The sequence below is a fragment of the Mobula birostris genome, chromosome 9, assembly GCF_030028105.1.
Source record: "Mobula birostris isolate sMobBir1 chromosome 9, sMobBir1.hap1, whole genome shotgun sequence".
Taxonomy (NCBI): Eukaryota; Metazoa; Chordata; class Chondrichthyes; order Myliobatiformes; family Myliobatidae; genus Mobula; species Mobula birostris.
In genome coordinates, this window is record NC_092378.1 from 131,362,431 (window position 1) to 131,385,143 (window position 22,713).

Genomic DNA, 22,713 nt, shown 5'->3' on the forward strand with positions numbered 1-22,713 from the left:
TGTGATGAGTAACACATACAAAATGCTGGAGGAATTTAGCAGATCACGTAGCATCTATGGAAATGAATAAACAGTTTTGGGCCACAACCCTTTATCGGAGTTTTGAGGGTCTGGCACAGGAGGTCTTGAAGCCTAAGATTAAGCCATGATAATTTTGAATGATGGGGCAGATGTGAGTGTCCAGGCAGCCTACTTCTATACCTGTTTTCTTATGTTCTCGTCTAAGTTAGTTAGGACTGCTTTTCTTATAAGAGACTTTGTTGCATAATTTATCCTCTGATATTGTCATCAAAGGCTTGTGATAGTAGGTTTTAACAGGAGTTTGGTTAGAATAAGGTTGAGATTTTGTTTATTCCTGTTCAGAAATATTGCTACTTGTACTCCAAAAGTTCTCTTTTACAGTAATCTCAGTCCAGGACCTGCCTGTCTTTCATCATTATAAAGTATGTTTTAGCTGTATGGTCAAAATGAATCTCTCCACAGTATGTTTGCAAATTGTGGCTGTCATTTTCTGGACTTTGTTTTCTATAATTTTGTGAAATGTTGATTATATTGCCTATTTAGAGAAAATGGCAAACACTTGAAACTGTCTTGTGCAATGGGAATAGTGTGATGAAATGTGCATATGCATGAAAATTGCAACCAGATTGACAGGTGAAATTTACAAAAACTGACTATTGGGTAAGAAAGAAGATACTAAGTGCTAAGACGGGATTGCTTTGGAAAATAGTGTCAAGAAACTCAAACCTCTAAGTAGAATTAATTCATAGTGCACATTTGCTTGTAGCTTTCCATTTGTCATTGTATTAAACGTGAATTTGTTTCTAAAGATGTTAAATATTGCTCAATTAGCTACTAATTTAAGTTGCTAAAGACTGTAGAAAGAACAGGTGATTATTTTTATATATGAAAACAAACATTTTTGTTTGTTTTGTAATCTGAAAATGGATTAGATTTTCTCATTTAAATAGTATTTCATTTTTTAAAAACGTATTTTTGGATTTGTGACTTATTTTTTCACAAACTAATATGTGAATATACAAGCAAGAGAAAATCTGCAGATGCTAAATATACAAAAGTTATTTTGACAGCATTGGTCATTGTACAGATGTGCCAATAATTGGCACGTATTTGAGTTTTGACGGATGATGACACTAATGCTCTATTGTATTGAAAAAACGCGAAGCTGTCCTGTTAAGGACTTTGCTCTGTGATTAGCCGGAGACTTGATTTTTGATACTTGTGTTCTATGCTTTGTAATTTACTTATAATGGTGCAGAACAAGTAGAAGAAATAGGTCAAAAGTTGCCAGGAAAAGTGTGCTACTCAGTAAGAAAATGGAACCAAATTATTCTAATTTACTTAAAAAAAAACATGTTTGATGGTTTTCACAGAACAGTAAATGAACATTTTAGTTCTTCAGCCTGTTTAGTAGTCTTTCTTTCTCTCAAGTATGGATGGACTAATATTACTAACACCAGAACATTTGCAGATGCTGGAAATCCAAAGCAACATGCACACAGAATGCTGGAGGAACTGCACAGGCCAGTCAACATCTATGGGAAAGAGTAAACAGTCGACGTTTTGGACTGCGACCTGTCTTGATGAAGGGTCTTATTAAACTTTTTCCTGTATTGATAAAGATAAAGTAGATTGGCCTTCATCAATTACTTGTGATTTTCTTTTTTTTTCAAGCCATCTCAAATAGATGGTGAAAGATTTGAGGTGTGAGACTTCCGGTAGAGCTCATGGAGTGAAGTCGTGTTCTTGACTCGCTCCATTACCTCTGAGCTTTATCCTATGATCAGCTATATTTAAGCTAACTTTTAAGGCCAGGATTTTTATAATACCTTGCAGCAGATTGCTATTATATATTTGGATGCGTTTAAGGTCCACTATGTCTAAGAACGGGAAAGACAGCAAACCTCCAGTTAGACAGAAAGTTACCGACCCCCCCCCCCCCCCGCCCCTCCGATTGAACCAGCGGTAACTATGCAAGCTATATCGGATCTGATTCATGTGGAAATCTCAACTACTATATCGGATCTGATTCGTGCGGAAATTTCAACTAAACTGCAGAAAATTATCGATGAAATTGATAAAATGAAAACATCGGATCTTCGCTTTCGCTTGGTGGAAGATTTTAGTAAACAGGTTTGCGATCAATGTGTCCGTTACAGATCCGTGATGTCGGAATTCTACAATATGGATTTAAAACCAGTGTGCTTTATCCCGCACGTTTGAAGATTCGATTATCTGTTGGGTCTTCCTGTTTTTTTGACTCTCCATCGGAAGCCCAGAGTTACCTGGATCAACTCTTGCCTTCAACATCTTAATCGCACTATTAAATCATCTCTATTTGATCGGAGGCAGTTAATTTGTTGGGTTTAATTTTTTTTTGCTTTATATGAGGGCAGAAAAGTTTTTTTTCGGTTTAATTAATATGGTTGCCAAACTTTTTTTAACTGCGTCATTCTTTTTTCCTGGGGATTCTGGGTGGCTATTCCGTCAGCGTCATTTTACGTCTATCCCTGGAGGCCTTAAACTTTGTAGTTTTCAAACGTACTTTTTGTAGTTTTCGTGGTTAGTCTATGCTAATATTTCATTTTCTTGTTTAAGTATAGGGTCTGTTGTAGGTTAACGGTTTTCTTTATATGTACCTGTTTTTTCTTTGTATTATATCGTTTTCGTTTTAATCGATGTATTTTTTTTGTTCCTTTACTGTTTTATAACTTTAGCTGATCTCTTTATATATACACTTTTTTTTAGTGAGCGTCTATCGGAAGTCATGGGGGTAGTTCTAGTGCTTGCTTCTTTCTGGCTGGTCTATCTTAGATTTAGCTTTGGGGCTACAGGGTGGGGGGGCTTCACTTTTTAGTTTTTCTTTCTTCTTGGGCTGCTTATATTACCGAAGTATTGGTCGTGTTCTCTTTCCCGTTATCTCTTGTTTATTCTGTTCCCTTTCCAGGTTCGTGGGTCGAACCTATTGTCAATCCTCCTTTATTTGAGGGTTGACTTTAGGGATTATGGAGTCTATTATTAATTTTGTCTCTTGGGATACTAATGGAATTAGTATTCTTTATTCTCTTGGAATACTAAGGCCTCATTAATACTATTTTAATCATCCAATTAAAAGGAAAAAAGTCTTTAAAGTATTTTGGAGACTTAAAGCACATATTCTATTTTTACAAGAGACCCATGTGCGGAGGGGGGACAGGCTACGTTTTTTTAAGTTCTGGAAGGATCAACACTTCTATTCGAATTCCAACGCTAAAATTCGAGGAGTTTCTACTTTTATAGATCCCTCAATCACTTTTGTACAACACGATATTATTTCTGATCTGAATGGTAGATTTCTATTGGTTAGTGGTTTACTCTTTAATAAAAAGGTAGTTTTGGTTAAAGTTTATGCCCCTAACATGGACTGTCCGGAATTTTACAAATCATTATTTAATTTGTTCCCGAATTTGAATGAGTTTTCACTAATCTGGGGCGGGGACCTTAATACTTGTTTATCCCCATTATTGGACCGTTCTGCTCCTTTACGGAATCTACCCAATAAATCTGCAACCTTGATTAATTCATTTCTCTCAGATTCTGGATCGACGGACATCTGGCGTTTTTTGCATCCTCGGGAAATAGATTTTTCTTTTTCTTCACATGTTCATCATTTGTTAACTTTATGAATGAACAGATTGATCTCTTTTTTACAATCAACTGTACAGAGGATATATCCATGAATACCCTTTGGGATACTTTTAAAGCTTATATTCGTGGTCAGATCATCTCGTATTCTGCTGCTTTGAGGAAGAGGTTGAAGGAGGAGGAGCTGGCTATTGTGGACAAGATTAAGGAAATTGATAAGAAATATGCTACAGCTCCCTCTGAGAAGTTGTATAAACAAAGAACTGAACTTCAAATGGAACACAGTTTATTACTTTCGTCCTCTATTGCAAATCAATTAATGAAATCAAGAGAATTTTATATACATAGTGACAAAGTCGGTAAACTGTTGGCTAATCAGTTGAAGCCTAATTATAGCAAATTTCAAATTAATCAGATTTATAATCAAAAAGATCAACTGATATTTGATCAAGCTGAGATTAATCAATCCTTTTTTGACTTTTATTCCTCCTTATATCAATCAGAGTCTCCACCAGACTCTAAACATATGCATGACTTTTTAGATAACCTAGATTTCCCTAAGATTTTACATGATATATCTTCTATGTTAGATTCTTCCTTTACTACTGATGAGATTAAGAATGTTATTTTTTCTATGATCTCGGGGAAAGCTCCTGGTCCTGATGGATTTACCGCGGAATTTTATAAATTTTTTGCATCCTCATTAATCCCTTGGTTATTCAGGGTTCTGGAGGCCTCATTAAAACTTGGTAAACTTCCTGAATCCTTTTATAGAGCATCGATCTCTTTAATATTAAAGAAAGATAAAGATCCTGCTCAATGTGCATCTTATAGACCAATATCCTTATTAAATGTTGACTCTAAAATTTTTTCTAAATTATTAGCAAACAGATTAGAAAAAGCACTTCCTTATTATTTCGGAAGATCAAATGGGTTTTATTAAAGGTCGTTACTCTTTTTATAATATTCGTACACTGTTAAACATTGTCTGTACCCTGTCTCAAAATGATCCTGAATGCGTCGTTTCCTTAGACGCTGAAAAAGCTTTTGACAGAGTCGAATGGCCTTACTTATTTAAGGTACTTGAAATGTTTAACTTCAGCCCGAAATTTATATCCTGGATCAAATTGTTATATCATTCTCCTATGGCCTCAGTTCATACTAGCTCTTTAAATTCACCTTTTTTTCCTCTTTTTCGAAGTACTAGATAAAGTTGCCCTCTTAGTCCTTTATTATTTGATATTGCATTAGAACCTCTTGCAATTGCTATTCGAGAATCTCCAAATATTATTGGCATAACTCGTGGTTCAAAGTCTCATAAAGTATCACTTTATGCTGATGACTTACTTTTATATATTTCTAATCCTCAAAAATCTATTCCTGCTGCTTTAGATTTATTAGCACAATTTAGTTTTTTTTCAGGTTATAAGTTAAATCTCAGTAAGAGTGAACTTTTCCTGATTAATAAGCAAGTTCCCTTATATCAGAACCTCCCGTTTAAATTGGTTAATAACCATTTTTCATATCTTGGGATTAAAATTACCTGTAAACATAAGGATTTATTTAAGACTAATATCCTACCCTTAATTGATCACATTACTCAACTTTCATTTAAATGGTCTCCACTTTATTTAACTTTGATTGGTCGTATTAATGCTGTTAAGATGTTTATTCTGCCAAAATTTTTATATGTATTTCAGGCACTACCGATTTTTGTTCCAAAATCCGTTTTTGACAAAGTTGACTCTAAACTTTCTTCTTTTATTTGGCAAAATAAAAACCTGAGATTGGGTAGAATACATCTACAGAAAGCTAAGAGAGATGGAGGTTTGGCATTACCTAACTTTAGATTTTATTATTGGGCAATTAATATTCGACACATGAAATTTTGGTTACTTGACCAAGATGCACTATCCATTCCTAAATGGGTAGTATTGGAATTACAATCTGCTCAAGGTTATGCACTTGGCTCCATTTTAGGTTCTTCTCTTCCTTTCGATTTGAAATGCCACAAACAGGTTTGTAACCCGATAGTTAAATATACCTTACGTATTTGGTTTCAATTCTGAAAATTTTTTGATCTTAATCAATTTGGGCTTGCGATTCCTATTTTAGGTAACATATTCCTTCCCCTCTCTTCCACGGACCATGCCTTTCAAATTTGGAAGACTAATGGTATATCACGGTTTTTGGATTTATTTTTAGATGGCTCCCTTATGTCTTTTGAACAATTATCTAACAAATATAACTTACCAAGAATACATTTTTTTAGATATCTCCAAGTTAGAAATTTCCTAAGTACTATACTCTTTTCCTTTCCGACGTTACCTCCTACATATATTTTATATACTATAATTAACCTTAACCCATGTCAGAAAGGTGTGACGGCTATTATTTATAATACTATCATGAAACTTAGGAAAGCTCCATTGGATAAGATTAGGTCAGATTGGGAAAAGGAATTGGGCTTTATTATTTCGGCGGATGACTGGGCGCATATTTTACAACTAGTCAATACTTCCTCTATCTGTTCCAAACATTCCCTAATTCAATTTAAAGTCGTTCATAGAGCACATATGTCTAAAGATAAATTAGCTCGTTTTTATTCTCATATTAACCCTCTCTGTGACAGATGTCATGGGGAGATAGCCTCCTCAACTCATATGTTTTGGTCCTGTCCTACTTTGGAAACTTTTTGGAAAGAGATTTTTAATATTATTTCAAAGGTATTGAATATAGATATTTCTCCCCATCCTATTACCGCTATCTTTGGATTACCTAAAATTTCCAGTAATCTTTCCCCTTCAGCCCGTAGAATGATTACATTTCTTACTTTAATGGCGAAAAGATGTATTTTACAACATTGGAAGGAGATTAATGCCCCAACTACGTTCTTTTGGTTTTCTCAGACGATACTATGTTTAAATTTGGAGAAAATTAGAAGTAATCTTTATGATACCTCAGTTAAATTTGAACAGACCTGGAGACCTTTTATTCAACATTTTCATTTAATGTAATTTTTTTTCCTCTTTGCCCATATTTACATTCCCTTGCTTTTTTAACTGTTTTTAATGGAGGTCGGGTTTGAGGATGTGATTGTTTTAAGTTGTTTAAGTCTACTTGTTACCTAGTTACCTAGTTAGCCCATTGCTTTGCTTTGCTTTTTAGATTAGTTGCACGGTGGGGTTTTTTTTGGGTTTTTTCTTCTCTTTACTGATATGTATGGAAAATTAGTATACTATTATATTACCTTGTTATTTTATATCTAAACTGCACTGTTTGTACTAACTTTTTTTTGTGTATTAATATCTCTTGCAAATTTATATTGCAACAGTGTATTAGTGTCTATATGGTTTACTTTTTGTGTACTAATTTAATAAAAAGATTTAAAAAGAAAAAGATTTGAGGTGTGGGTAGAAAAAAAACAGCAAGAAGTGCGTGGAATGGGCTGCCGACAACGGTGGTGGAGACGGATACGATAGGGTCTTTTAAGAGACTTTTGGATAGGTACATGGAGCTTAGAAAAATAGAGGGCTATGGGTAAGCCTAGTAATTTCTAAGGTAGGGACATGTTCGGCACAACTTTGTGGGCCAAAGGGCCTGTATTGTGCTGTAGGTTTTCTATGTTTCTAATGATCTTCTTAGGTCAAGGACCCTTTAGTATGGGTAAAGTGAGAAAACGAGTATGTTTAAGTTACAAAATACCATGTGTGTGGGGTCAGAGAAGTGTAATGGAGTGTATAGAGAGAACAGACAGAATATTATTAATAGGGTGCAGAACAATGTGCTTAGGACAAATTACTTTAAACTCTTTGCAGTTAGAGACAGAAGAGAGAGAAACAAATGAAAATGGAATGGTGCAATCATACCTGAGGGAAAGAAATAATGGGAAAGGGTGGCCACTCAAAGTTGAGCATTGAGAACTGTAGAGAGCTGAAATGGGACGTGTGATGCTATTTCTTGAGCGTGCATTAGCATCTTTGTACAACTTTAGAGGTCAGAAATGAAGAAGTCAGAGATAGCGGGGGATGGAGATTTAAACTGACAAGCAACTGGAAGCTTAAAATCACTCTACAAGGTGGACACCCAATCTGTATATGGATTGCTTTCTAGAGGAGACAATATAGTGACCACTAAATGGAGTGCACTAAATTGGAAGACCTGAATGAATTGGAACTTCTCCACAACAGTGGGATGAGGCAAAAGATGCTGTGTGAAGAGGAGGTGGGAGAATGGACCAGGGAGTCACAGCAACTGGTCCATTTGAGTTCTGAAAAGAGAGGGTGGAGGAGATGTGGCTGATGGTGTCTTTTTTATGTCAGAAATTATGGAGGATAATCTATTGATTGTGAAGACTCATTGGGTGGCAAAGGAACTTGAACCTAGTCTGACTGTGAGGGTAGCAGTGGGAGCAGAAATGCAGGATTTAGAAGAGACCTGAGAGCCTGTCAACTATGGGATGGTTTAGTGAAAAGACTCTCTAAAGGTATGGTATGGAAAAGTCTCATTGTTATCATCATTCCAACTGTAACTAAGATGATGAAACTGAGATTTGGAATAGAGTCCCTACAGGAAGTAGTGTCATTGGGGTAACTGGGAGTTGGTTATTTATGGTGGACTTTAACCTTTATAACTGTCAGAAAAGGAATGATTTAGATGTGGTCCATGTGCATGTGAGAGCAGGGTGGAAAATAATAGGAAAGGTGATGAAATTTTCAAGCTCTGAATGAGTGCAGGAAGAAATGCCAATGGAGTCATCAGTGTAATGGAAAAAATAGTGGAGAGATGGACCTTGGATAGTACTGAAACCAGGATTGTTCTGCATGTCATATGAAGAGACAGACTTACAGTATCTTCTGTTTTTGTTTTTGATTTTGAGCATCTACAATTTTTGCCTGAAAATGAAATTGTTTGGGTAGAGCAGCATTATTCAGAGGAAGTGCATTGGAGTTGCCTTCCTTTGAAGAAGCAGAGTTCAGGTTTACTGTGGCATCTGTGTCCTGGAGTGCATCTAAGATTTCTCAGGGATTGATAGCTTAACACTCTACATAACCTAAATCTAGTGTAGCTAAATGACAGGACACATCAGGAAGACAACTGTCTTTGCTTATATTGACCAGAGCAAGCAAAAGTAAATATTATAGATTTATAATAAATTTGCTTCTGTTTTTCAGTTTGAATCAGTTGCATTTTTAAATTTTTGGTGTTATTGTATATTAAAAAGCAATAATTCCAGTTTGATGAGACAGTTTACCATCTCTGCTGATGCAAATTAAAAGAGCCTTTTGTTGAAAAAGTATCATTTAAAATTTAAATTTAAAATTTAAATCCTATTTAGTATTATTCAGGACTTCATATTACAGTCCTTCGTTTTATTTCCACGTTAAATTCTGCGCTTTTTTTTTTGAAAGCTCTTTCATTGAGACAGAAGATTGTTCTGAAATGACGGAGCACTCTGAGATTGTAGGAAAATACGCATAAAGTTGTGGTCCCCCGCGTGGTTCTCCATTTAAATATAGATGTGGCTTTAATTAAAGTGTATGTTCAGTGCAGAGGCTTAGATTTTAATCGTAAGGGCCAAATAGCCTACTCCTGCATCTATTTTCTATGTTTCTAATGTAAAACAAAATGTCTTACTATTTACAATATTAAAATATATTTTGAGAAATATATTTTGGTTTTGCCTTCCAAATTGGTACCTATCTCCATATATATTCAGTTAATTCAATTCTCCTGAACTGGTTCATATCCATTTATTGTTTTCTACAACTGCTGATATACTCTTAATGTGCTGTTTCCTTCCATTACCAAATTTGGTTATGTATTTCACATCTTCACAGTTCTCATTTAAAAAAGAAATTCTCCTGCCTCTATGCTGAACATCAATTTAATGTAATGTTGAAATCCCTCAGGTCCTTGTATTCTCAAGGATTCATACTAAGGAGTTTCCACCATATGTTATTGCTTCAGATATGCCACTGTGAAATCACATCATCTCCTCTGGTCCTACCAAAACAGCCTAAACTATTCCTGTGTTTATTTGATATTCGTGTTTGCTCACGTTACGTATCATTCTGACAAACAGGCATTGGATCTCCAATATCCTTTTTTTTTACTATGCTATCCAAAATTCCACACTGATGTAGGTTTTTGCAGGTTTGATCCCATCTGCAACAAGCAGGACTTCCTGGTAGCTAACCATTTTAATTCCAATCTCCACTCCCACTCTGACATGTCAGTTCATGGCCTCCTCCACTGCCACAATGATGCCACTCTCAGGATGGAGGAAAAACACCTCGAATTCTGTTTGCGTCGCCTCTAACCTGATAGTATAAACAACTTTTTTTTAACCATTCTACCACCTTGATCATTCTCTTGGTGGTTCATTTGCTTTCTATAATTAGTTAACCTATCTCCATTTTAACTATTGTCTTTAGCTTATTACCTTTTCAAAGGTTTTTTTTTAAAAAAAATTCTGAATTCAGATGTTGAGTAATTTTAAGTTTCTAAGAATTTCCTGTCATAAAATATTAAATTAACTAGCTCTAATTCATTGGAAAATGGGCTATAAATTTGTCTCTATGCCCATCACCTTTGAATATGTAGTATATCTTGTTGAAAAAAAAATTAAGAGATGAAATGTTTGTTTTTGCATCAGCTTTATTGTTAATGTGGTTGTTAATCGAAGATTTGCTTCCTCAGACGAACTACGACAAGCTATTGTAGCCATGATGAACAGAAAGGATGAACTGGATGAGCAAAACAGGTATTGTTCCCTGCAATGTTAAGAGTACATTTAATCTAAATGAATGTATTAATTAGTGTCTTTTGTAAATTTAGTGATTGTTATTCCTCTCAGTGTGTTGTGGCAGCCACCTTGTTGTTTCTTTAGCATTTTGTCTATTTTTTACGGGGCTGAGTTGCTAGTTCGATGCTCAACTCAGCACGGATAGAAAGTGTGTAATGAGCTGGCCGGATTAGAACTCGGGACCACTCACTTCAAAGTCTGTCACTACACCACTGGCTGGCTAAAATTTGGTATATACTGGTGGTATTTGGTGCAAAGCTCATCTTTTGTTTTTTTTTCCACGTTTTTTCATCAATAAATTTTTACTTGTACCATTTTGTATACATGTCAGTCAACTATAGATAGTCATTTGATCCATTGATATTTCTATTAGCTCTCCTTCAGAGACCTTATTCTGAGTTCTTTCTGTTATGTTGGAATAGTTAGTGCTCCCCATGTAATGAGAGATCTAAATTGATACCTGTTCAGCTACTGCAAAGGAGATTGTAAATGTATCTAAGGGCAGTGAAAGGCTGAACATTTTGTTCTCTTTGTTCCAGGAGGGGGTGAGGGGGGAAGCTTCAAAGTAATTGTAGGAAAAGCTATTGCTGGTGAATGAGAATATTAGTAAGTAATTTAACCTTGAGCAGATGCATCAAAAGTGTAAATTGAATGCTGATAGCTTATCATAAGGGCAAATTTTAAGGATGCAAGAATGTTTTGATGCCTTTCCTATTTCATAATTGCTCATAATTCAGTGCAGATGAATGCAAGTTAATTAATTTTGTATTAAAAGCTAATAGATCCAAATACTTTGTAAATAATACAAGCCAACAACAATGGAGGTCAAAACTGATCAATAAATTTTATTGAGGATAGAATAATAAAGAGTATGGACCAAGGAATGGAGATACTGGACTAATGATCCAGACGCATTCAAATTCCATTAAGTCAGCTGGGAATCACAAATTAATTAAACAAAGAAATGGAGTAAAATATTGTGCACTTTTGTGTTGACTGTGAAGCTATTGAATTGCTGATTTTAAAAAGCCATCTTGTAGACTATTGTCTGATGTCCCCACCTGGTCTGGCAAATATATTACTTTGGACCCACAGCAAAGTAATTCAAAACTGTAGTTTGAAGTGACCAGACAACTCACATAGTTCAAGGGGTTTTAGGGACAGGACAATAAATGTTGCTTTCGTAAGTAACATTGGTTTCCATGAATGAATAATTATTATAAATAGGACAAATGTAAATATTAGAAAACAAAATGGTTCCAAAATAAAATCAAGAAAGCAAATGTAATGGTATTCTTTATTATTGGAAGACTGGATTATAAATCTGTCTTTGGAATGAATACAGAGTAGGTTTACCAGTGTAAGGTTCGTGAAGTTAGATAATATGTTAAAATTTAAGCAAAGCTTGTAAGCTCTCGATTATGGAAAGTTAATGGTTAATGGAAAATTAGTAGTTTTAAGATTTTGAAAATTATTGGTAGAAAGCAAAAATGATTATGAATTCAAGCAACACACATCAAAGTTGCTGGTGAATGCAGCAGACCAGGCAGCATCTCTAGGAAGAGGTACAGTTGACGTTTCAGGCCAAGACCCTTTGTCAGGACTAACTGAAGGAAGAGCTAGTAAGAGATTTGAAAGTGGGAGGGGGAGGAGGAGATCCAAAATGATAGGAGAAGACAAGAGGGGGAGGGATGGAGCCAAGAGCTGGACAGGTGATTGGCAAAGGGGATATGAGAGGATCATGGGACAGGAGGTCTGGGGAGAAAGACAAGGGGTGGGGGGGAACCCAGAGGATGGGCAAGGGGTATAGTCAGAGGGACAGAGGGAGAAAAAGGAGAGTGAGAGAAAGAATGTGTGTATAAAAATAAATAACGGATGGGGTACGAGGGGGAGTTGGGGCATTAGCGGAAGTTAGAGAAGTCGATGTTCATGCCATCAGGTTGGAGGCTACCCAGATGGAATATAAGGTGTTGTTCCTCCAACCTGAGTGTGGCTTCATCTTTACAGTACAGGAGGCCGTGGATAGACATGTCAGAATGGGAATGGGATGTGGAATTAAAATGTGGCCACTGGGAGATCCTGCTTTCTCTGGGAGACCGCTTTGCTGAACACCTACGCTCTGTCAGCCAGAGAAAGCAGGATCTCCCAGTGGCCACACATTTTAATTCCGCATCCCATTCCCATTCTGATATGTCAATCCACGGCCGCCTCTACTGTCAAGATGAAGCCACACTCAGGTTGGAGGAACAACACCTTATATTCCGTCTGGGTAGCTTCCAACCTGATGGCATGAACATCGACTTCTCTAACTTCCGCTAATGCCCCACCTCCCCCTCGTACCCCATCCGTTATTTATTTTTATACACACATTCTTTCTCTCACTCTCCTTTTTCTCCCTCTGTCCCTCTAACTATACCTCTTGCCCATCCTCTGGGTTCCCCCCCTCCTTGTCTTTCTCCCCGGACCTCCTGTCCCATGATCCTCTCATATCCCCTTTGCCAATCACCTGTCCAGCTCTTGGCTCCATCCCTCCCCCTCCTGTCTTCCCCTATCATTTTGGATCTCCCCCTCCCCCTCCCACTTTCAAATCTCTTACAACTCTTCCTTCAGTTAGTCCTGACGAAGGGTCTCGGCCTGAAACATTGACTGTACCTCTTCCTAGGGATGCTGCCTGGCCTGCTGCGTTCACCAGCAACTTTGACGTGTTGCTTGAATTTCCAGCATCTGCAGAATTCCTGTTTGCGATGATTATGAATTCTCCTGTTTGATTGGAAATTACACAAATGGTTTAGTAATAGTTCAGAGATTGAATGGAGTTCTATTTTAGTATAATTGTGGACTAATTTTTTCCGAGGTAGCAATGGATGGTTCAATTGCCATCACTGGCTCTAGGGTCAGATGTATAAATAGAAATAATCAGCTAATGTTCCTGCCACAGTCCAATAGCCCTACTGATAGAGATGAAGACAATAGGATCTGAATCTAAAATCAGAGCCAAAAATATGAAATACTTAATTATGAAGAAGGCAGAAAACTGAAATTACAGGCAGTTGATAAATTTAGTTAGTAATTTTATATCAGATATAGGCCGAAAAGCAGGTGGAATCAAAACACCAGGCATATGTGCTATGATCTGTGCAAATGATAACTTCATATTCCTGTCCTGTCCAGTTAGCTTTTGTCCTGTTACTTGTCAACTAAATCAAGGTCAGCAGAGTGGGGTGATAAAATCCAATCTAATACTGACCTAATCCTGGTGTAAATGTAGAAGAGTTACGAACGAATTCATGAGAGAAATCAGGAGAAACATCATGACTCAGAGATGAGAAACAGAAGGAGTGTTGAAGAAAATTATAGCAATGGAAACTACAGAAGGGAGAAAGGACAGAAGGATGTGCTGGATTAGTTTGATGAAATCTTGTCGCAAAGTTGCACACATTGAATATTCATGCATTATGGACTGTTTAGTGTGAATGTCTCGTAGCTGTGCTGCAGGCTCAAATGTAATGCTGTATAATGTTTTTGTTAGAGCTTACTGAATAGTAAATAAGAATAGGATTCTGGCTGATAAATCTTATTTGCCTTCTGATCCCAGAGCCAGTGAGGGCAGTTGAACCACCCACTACCATTTGTGATAATTATCTAATTTAGCATTGATAGATTTAACCTTTGACTTTTCAGGTCATACATGATGGAGTTACTTTTAATTATGAGGAGAATTCATACTTTTATTTTGCTTTTATTTAAAATTGGGATTATCTTGCAGTCAACTACAGTTCCTCCCCAGTTTTTGAATGTCTGGCTTGTGTACATCCGGTGCATACGAATGAGCATTTTGGAGGCTGGCTGGATGGACTTGCAGGCTGCTACAGGGCAACTGGCATCATCTGCCATGTAGAAATTCGGTCTGCAGCCCCATTTCCAACTCGCAGACTATTCAGGTTACAAATACTTAACCTGTTCTAATCAGAGGTGGGCCTGACTGTTAAATCTGCTAGTTCATGGAATAATTTATATAATCTGCAAATTCTTTTGTAGATTATTTAACATTTGGAAATCTTTTGTATTATTATTTTGAGTGCAACTTTTAAAGTTGTCATTATCTTTTCTAAACAATCACTGTATGATTAATTACACTTTCAGCTCTGTTTTAAAAATATAGCCTGGAAATATGTATTTAAGCAATAACTTGAAACGAGAGATGACGCTTGCTTGTTGCCTGTTCCCTGACCAGGTGCACATTGGGGACTTAGTGAAACACATGAAATTTTATGTATCTTTAACATAATATGCAAAGGAATTGTAGCAGACCATGGCGGAGTGGAATGTTTACGTTGTTTTTTATTTATGCAGGGAGAGTGTTATTCGGTGTATTGAAATCTTATGCTTGATAAACAAATAAGAAACAGGAATTTAACTAGATCAAGGTGCAGTGCAGAATTGCACTGTGATTTAGTATAGATTTACAGTTAATTAGGTCAAATCCAAATGAGCAGTTCTTGCTGTGCCATTTGTTTAACTCTTCACATACTGAGTATCTTGCAGTTGTGCTTCATAACTTCAGAAAAATCCTTGTTTTATTTGTCGTGCTTTGTACTACTATGTGGAACTATAATATTAACTTGTATTTCCTAGTTATTTTCATTATTTTCATGTTCTACCAGTCTATTGCTATTCTAACTGGGCTCATTATTAAATCGTACATATAGGAGAGTTCTTTGAAAATTCTGCATACCATGTTCTGTCAAGAATTGGTTACCCTTCACCAATGACTACTGTGATCACTGTCCTCTCGGTACTGGCCTAAAATTGCCTTGATTGTAAAATTTTCAGGTTCAGATATCTCTGATACTTAGCTCCTTCCTTCAACCCGAACTCTGACCTTCACATGACTGCCCTTGATTTCATCTCAAAGCACCCTGTCTGCCTCAGCTCTGCCTGCATTCTTGGAAAGGTCATATTCCTGTTCAGTGAAAACAGAACTTTGGCAGTAAATGGTGTCCCTATTGATGTTTTGAAACTTGGCAGTGAGTAGCAATTGCAATAAATCCACAATGCAATCATCCACGTCTTAGAAGGGGAGGGTGACATCAATGGACTTGGGAGAAACCACTCTTTGTGCAACCTGAAGGTACCTAGAGGTGGTTCTTTTTACTGCCTGAGGAAAATCCTCACCAGAATCCTTATCAGTCACATCTTCCCAGTGGCTGAAGAGCTGCTTCTCAAATCGTGTGGTGAAGACCATATTTTTTTTTATATGCCTTTAGATGGACTCTGTCCATCTGAAGGTATAAAAATTATGGTCTTCACCATTCTACAGCTGAGAGAGAAATGAAAGGAACTGGAGAGATCAAGAAGCACCCTGGAGCATTCCCTTCTAATGCAGCTGGCCACAGAAATTCATTTGCATCTCATCTTTATCTTAGGCTGACATTGACGCCATGATCCAAACCATTGAATCCGTAACAGAGCCAATCTCAGTGACGTTCACTTTCAAGTTAGGCTGTGTCATTACCAAGAGATTTTTGATTTTTATTTTTTACTTGCCACTGTACTCCACGTCACATTCAATAAGCCTTTCACTGGAGCGGAACTAATCTGCAAAACTACAGTGGAACTGTTCAGCTGTTGAATGTATATTTCAGAACCAAGAATTGTACTGTGCAGTGTATGGATGCCTCTTTATTTGCACACAAATAGGTGCTGTGCTCTTGGTCATTGTTGAATCCTTCATGGAAGCTTGTGGGAGAACAAGCATTACATTCACAAGATCAAGGTCCTCTGTCAATTTGCCCTCACTGTATAACACTGCCTTCTTATGATGGAGAGTTCATGGCAAGACCCTGGAAATATGTATCGTTTTCTATCATTTGGGAGCTCTCTTTCTGTGAAGAAATACATCAAAGATGGAATGAGACCACTGCCCTCAGCAAGTCAGCTCAGCCTTTGGCATACTGAAGGAAAGGTTGTTAGAAGATTAAGATCTCAAACTTGGCAAAAAAAAATAACTATCAGCTAAGATCTTTACCTCCTTGTATTCTTCTGTGAGAGAGACTATCCACAGGCAGACACCACAAGGTACTGGAAAGATAATTGGAAAGGTTCCATCAATATCCCCCAAATTCTCTGGAAGAATAGGTGAATCAAGGTCAGTATCCTCTCTTTGGTTATAGTTGTCAATGGTGAGACACTAATTACTCTCATTGGGCTTTGTTGAGCAGGTCACCTTGTTCACATATCCAACAGCAGGCTTCTGAAAGAAATACTTTATTTCTACATTCTGCCAAAGGACTTAGGAAATGACTCAAGGCTATTCTGAAGGCATTCTTGATAAAATACAGCATCCCTACTAATCCTCAGAATTCCCTGGTCCATCACTGCTTAATGGATGCTTGGAATGGGTCTGAGAACCTAGAGTTCATGCTTCAGAAGCTAGAATACATAGAGGCTCAGCACAACTGCATAAACTGTCAACCTGCTCATCCCACCAGATATCTCCTATCCCACATGTGCAAGAGCATGCAGTTCCAAATTGGCCTTACCCCTAGTCTTCTGAAACTACCAAACTAAAGTTCTTGTTCTTGTAGTTGCTGTGTCTTATACGACCCTTCTTTCACCCTGTTGTTGATGGCTGTGTTTTCAGCTCTATCAGCCTCAAGCTATGAAGGTTCCTCCATTTCCACCTCTCTTTCAGGCTTTAAAGTCATAGAAAAGTACAGCACAGAAACAGGCCCTTCTGTCCATTTAGTCCGTGCCAAAACATTTAAGCTGCCTACTGCTTTTGAGCTGCACCGGGACCATAGCCCTCCATACTCTTACCACCCATGTGCCTGTCCAAACTTCTCTTAAATGTTGAAATTGAGCTGGCATGCACCACATGTGCACTCTCATGTCCCTTTGAGTGAAGAAATTTACCCTCGTTCCCCTTAAATTTTCACCTTTCATCTTTAACCCATGACCTCTGGTTGTAGTCCCATCCAACGTCAGTGGAAAAAGCTTGCTTGCATTTACCATCTCTATACCCTTCATAATTTTGTATACCTCTATCAAATCTCCCCTGAATCTTCTATGTTCCAAGGAATAAAGTTCTAACCTGTTCCACCTTTCCTTATAAATTAGGTCTTCCAGTCCTGGCAACATCCTTGTAAATTTTCTCTGTAGTTTTCAGCCTTATTTACATCTTTCCTGTAGGTAGGTGACCAAAACTACACCCAATGTCTGATCCATTTACCCTCTCTATACCCCTCATAACATCCAACTTCAACATATCCTATCTCCTGTACTCAAAGTATTGAAATATAAAGTGAACAATGTAAAATGTATTTCAAAACTGTTAATTTGAACAAATATTTGGCCATTGATTCAAATTTCTTCTGCTTTATGTTTGTCTCAACCTGTTTGATTTAGAATCCTTGACACAGTTTGCAGCATTATGCTTTATTATGGCAGCTTTAGATTTGTTACTATGGTGTTGTCAAGAATAGTGGTTGGAAGTTTGTATGTTCAATGGAAATGGTTGAATGCAATAGGAAAAATCATAATGAGTGGATGCATAGTTCAGGGAAGTTAGAAGTAGCATGGAGACGAATGAAAGATAGGAAAGTAGGACAAAGTTTGGGAGAGAGTATGAGGGTATGTTGGCATAGTGGAGGAGAAATGAATAGAAACTGGTTAAAAAATAAAACAAAATGCTGGAGGAGTAAAACACAATGGGTCATGCAGTATCCATGGAGATAAAGGTGTGATAAAGAGATAGTTTAACTGTGGGAAGAATATTTAACAAGAATATTTTAGGTACAGTTAAATATTTAATCAGGAATGGGTAGTAAAAACCCGTCCTTGCCAGCTATTCTGCATCCTGAAAAATTGATTAAAGCAACAATTGACTAGAGAAACACACACAAAATGCTGGAGGAACTCAGTGGGTCAGACAGCATCTGTGGAGGGGGAATAAAGAGCTAATGTTTTGGGCCACACCCTTCATTAGGTCTAGAAAGAAAGGTGAAAAGGCCAGATTAAGAAGAAGGGGGGTGGGGTGGGGAAGGAGTACAAACTAGAAAGTGATCTCTAAGAGATGAACTAGAGATCATCTTACTGGTGATAAAGAAGTCTGTGAGCTATTCACACTTGGTGGCTCATGGAGTGGAAGAATTCTAGTATGACTTTTAAAAAGGTGTTTTGCACTTTATTACTATGGAATGAGCCAGGAATATAGTACATTTACAGAAGAGGGGAATTTGAAGGCCAAGGCACATCTGGCAATAGATATCTAAGCCAGTATATCAGACTTCAGCTGAATGTGCTCAAATTTGAGATGATAGGGATGGTAGACAACAGATGGTTGTGAGTAGAAAATTAGAAAAAAAGAAAGATGTTAGGAAACTGTTGAGCAGTTTAATAAGGTATAAAAGGTACAATGGCCAAAATTTAGACAGACCAGTGTGAGGAAGTGAGTGGGTTGGAGTAGAAATGTTTCCATAAGTGGACTTCTGAAAGCAGCACGATTTAAGAAGGGCCAGGGAAGTTATCGGAGAAGGATGTTGGAGAAACCTCTGTCAACGACCACAAGATCAGAAAACCCAAAGGAGATGGCATAAATAAGGAGGAAATGTTTGTAGTGGGAATAAGACTTCAGAGTAGAATAGTTTAATTTAACAGATGTGTTGAAATTGTGTAATTAGCTGCTTGTTACAGAAGCTGACAGATGAAAGCTGGAATGAAATTTGGGAGAGAATTAAGTAAAAGTTTAGGAATGTAGGTTGACAAGGAATTTTTTTGTTTGAAGCGATTAATGTATTCTTTTATATATTTTAGTAAGTTCTGTTTTGTTTTAGTCTATAATTGATATAATTTTAAACTTCGCACTGAGGAAAAAATTAGGCTAGAGAACAAAATATGTTATTCAATCTGTGGTAAATATCTCTGAGACAAAATACCTTTAAAGCTTGCTTTTGTATATGAGATTTAAAATATTTCATAATTTATGGATGAGGAGTCAAAGATTAGTGTAAATTTTAAAGACATTTTGAAGTTCTTAGTTTTACATTTTCTACACCAGATTGCTTTGAAGATCTGGTTTAACAGATGGTAAATCCTTTTTTTCCAGATCACTGCGAAACTTACTTGATGGTGAGATGGAACATTCTGCAGCACTCAGGCAAGAAATTGACAACCAGAAAAAGAAACTGGCAGAGCAGGATGAGCGACATGCTGCCAAGATTCAGGCATTGGCAAGGTAGGAGAAAGGTGAATCAAACTGAAAGAATGGGTGGAGAAGCACAGTGCATCAGTCATTGTTCTATGGAGGCTATTGGGATCTGTGCAAGGAAGGATTTTTGATACTAACTTCCTTACTTTCAGAATGTGGCTTGGATGTGAGAAATTTATATTAAATGCAGAAGGTGGGAAGAACAAAATTTCCCTTAAACATATATGCTTTACGTTAAACGATACTTATTGGAGTCATTATGTTAAAACACATTTTAGTAAGTATGCCATATTACCAATTTTGATGTTGATTTACAAAACAGCTATAAAAGCCTAATGAGCACTTTCCTGTTTGTCAAACTTTTATTACTTTTATTTCTGAGTTATCCATTTCAAGTACTGATAACATGATTACTGTGGTTGTGGTTTGTATTTAAATCATTAGCCTTATATAAAGTTCAAAAAGTAAATCAAACTTAGAAAATACAAATGAATTACCTTAGCTATGTTATATTATTAGTTTGAAATAGAAGGAGACATTTGGATTTTCAAAGCTGATGAGGTTTTGTTGGCTGAACTGGAAAAGGTTTTAACCATTTCAAGCTACTCAAATAGTGTGTTGTTTAGTATTTTCAATGAAAATGATAAGGTGTGTTACATTGAATTTTTGTGGTCAGCTATTAGATAGGTTGATCATGGGCACTAGAATCCTCAGTATACAGGATATCTTCAAGGAGTGATGCCTCAAAAAGGCGGCATCCATCATTAAGGACCCCATCACCCAGGTCATGCCTTGTTCTCATTGTTGCCATCAGGAAGGAGGTACAGAAGCATGAAGGCACGTACTAAACAATTCTGGAACAGCTTCTTCCCCACTGCTGTCTGATTTTTGAATGTGCAAACATAGGAAATAAGTAAGTGCCCTACAGCACCATTTTAAATCCTGAGGGAGTGGGGATGCTTTTACCTGCATCACCAACTTTAATTGCTTTCTTGTGATCAGACTTGGCCTCAAAACTCTTCTGCACTATCTCCAATCAGCTCCCCCAGAAAGTTTACTTAAGATTGCTGTGTAATCCAACGTACAAGAGACAGGATGCCCTGATTAAGAGTCCCAGCCTGAAATGTCGACTATTTATTCCTCTCCATAGATGTTTCCTGACTTGTAAGTTTCTCTGGCATTTTGTGTTTGTTACTTTGGATTTCCAGCAACTGCAGAATCTCTTGTGTTTATGGACAGATATAATATGTACACATTAAGTGTATATGGGGGAAAAGTTGGTTGTTAAAGTTTAAATATGATTTTAAGGACAAAACAATGGAGGAAAACCATTCTGAATACTTTGAAAGTAATGTGGAAATCTGTTGGCCAGTCAGATTACTTACATCCTTGCTCTTATATCCTTTTGCTTTTGAAATGAATGCTAACATTGCATTTACCATCCATACCACCAACTCATCCTGCAAGTTAGCTTTCAGGGAACCCTGCACAAGGACTTCCAACTCCCTTTGCACCTCTGATTCTTGTATTTTCTCCCAGTTTAGAAAATAGTCTTTGCCTTTATTCCTTCAGACAAAGTGCATGACCTTACACCTAACTAAACTATATAACTATTTATGAACTATAACTAAACTGCCACTTCTTTGCCCATTCTCCCAATCTGTCTTAAGTCCTTCTGCACACTCCTTACTTCCTAAACTAGGGGTCGGCAACCTTTTTGCCTCTGTGGGCCGGATCGCATATTAATGAGCGGATGGTGGGCCAGATAAATGCCATAAAAAATTGAAATATGAGAATTATCCATTTAAATATATCTAGTTATGTTTTGCCTCAAATTAATGAATAACACATGATAGAAAATCATTTGTGCTTAAGCAAGGATGCCAATTAGTAATCGAAGAACTCAGTTTACTTGCAATTTATTTCAATCAAGGCATCTTTTGAATCTATTAAAAGGACACAAAGAATCTTTAAACATAAAACGTATGAACATGATGCATTGAATGTTGGGAAATTAAGTATAATAAAAAAGAAAATTTTAATGCAAATAGTCGATAAATCAATGTGAAACTTGATGCTGTTTGTTACTTGAAAGCTTCTCAATATTGGGTGTCTGACTTGCTGATGCCAAGAGCAAGACATTATCCAGGTGGGCATCAGTCAATCTTGTTCTCAAATGGTTCTTGGTGAACTTCATTTTTGAAAATAATTGCTCACACAGATAAGTGCTGCCAGACAATGATGCCATCTTTTTTGCATGGTTCACTAAGTTAGGATACTTCCCACTTGGATAAATATATTTTCTATAGAGGTCAAGCACTGACACATCTTCAGAATGAAATTTCGATCTCAATATGTCGTCACACTGCATCTCAATCAATTCCATTTGAAAAATTTCTGATGTAGTGTCCACTTCCACATCAAATGGAGTAGCAAACAGCTTGAACTCATTTGCATGCAAGTGAAAATCAGCAAAACGAGATGAAAACTCTTTTCTCAATTCTTGGACCATTTTCACAAAAAAAACTGGTTTCCCAGCTTGCTCGATGAAGAAGTAATCTAGTGTCCAAGTGTCTTGGAAATTTCGGCACTCAGTGTGTACCTTCCTGCGTTTTGCATTCATTGCCATTGGAATTTTTGTCTTCGATTTTATTTCGAAACGCGGGTTATTCAACAAGTATTGTAGCACATGTAAATATCTGGATATTTGGTGTGGATTTCTTGTTAAAACACAGTGACGCTGTTTCTGTTTACAAATTTGAATGATCCCATCTGAAAACCTGTGAGTGCACAGAGAGTATCTAATACATATTAATAAGGTAGTCTGCCTTCCCGTCATTCGTATATACCAGTGTTTGGTTTGGAACAAAATGGAACCTGGGGCCAGTGTAATAAGATGCCATGCGTGTCCATCAGTGTGGTCGTGTGAAACACTCAGAATAAAGAAAAATCACTCGCGGATCAGATAAGCATGGTATCCCAATATTTGCTTGTGGGTCGGTCAAAATACCTTTGCGGGCTGGATTTGGCCCATGGGCCGTAGGTTGCCTCC

At 37.0% G+C, this 22,713-nt stretch overlaps 1 protein-coding gene across 3 annotated transcripts in view; it reads left to right on the top strand.

Annotated features, from left to right (window-relative positions):
- snx29 (sorting nexin 29) overlaps positions 1-22,713 on the top strand; it is a 548,890-nt gene that overhangs the window by 111,274 nt on the left and 414,903 nt on the right. For all 3 annotated transcript variants that reach the window (XM_072268845.1, XM_072268842.1, XM_072268844.1), the window contains 2 exons: positions 10,348-10,411; positions 19,560-19,688. In XM_072268845.1, coding sequence (XP_072124946.1) covers positions 10,348-10,411; positions 19,560-19,688 — 193 coding nt within the window. The remainder of the gene's footprint in view (positions 1-10,347; positions 10,412-19,559; positions 19,689-22,713) is intronic.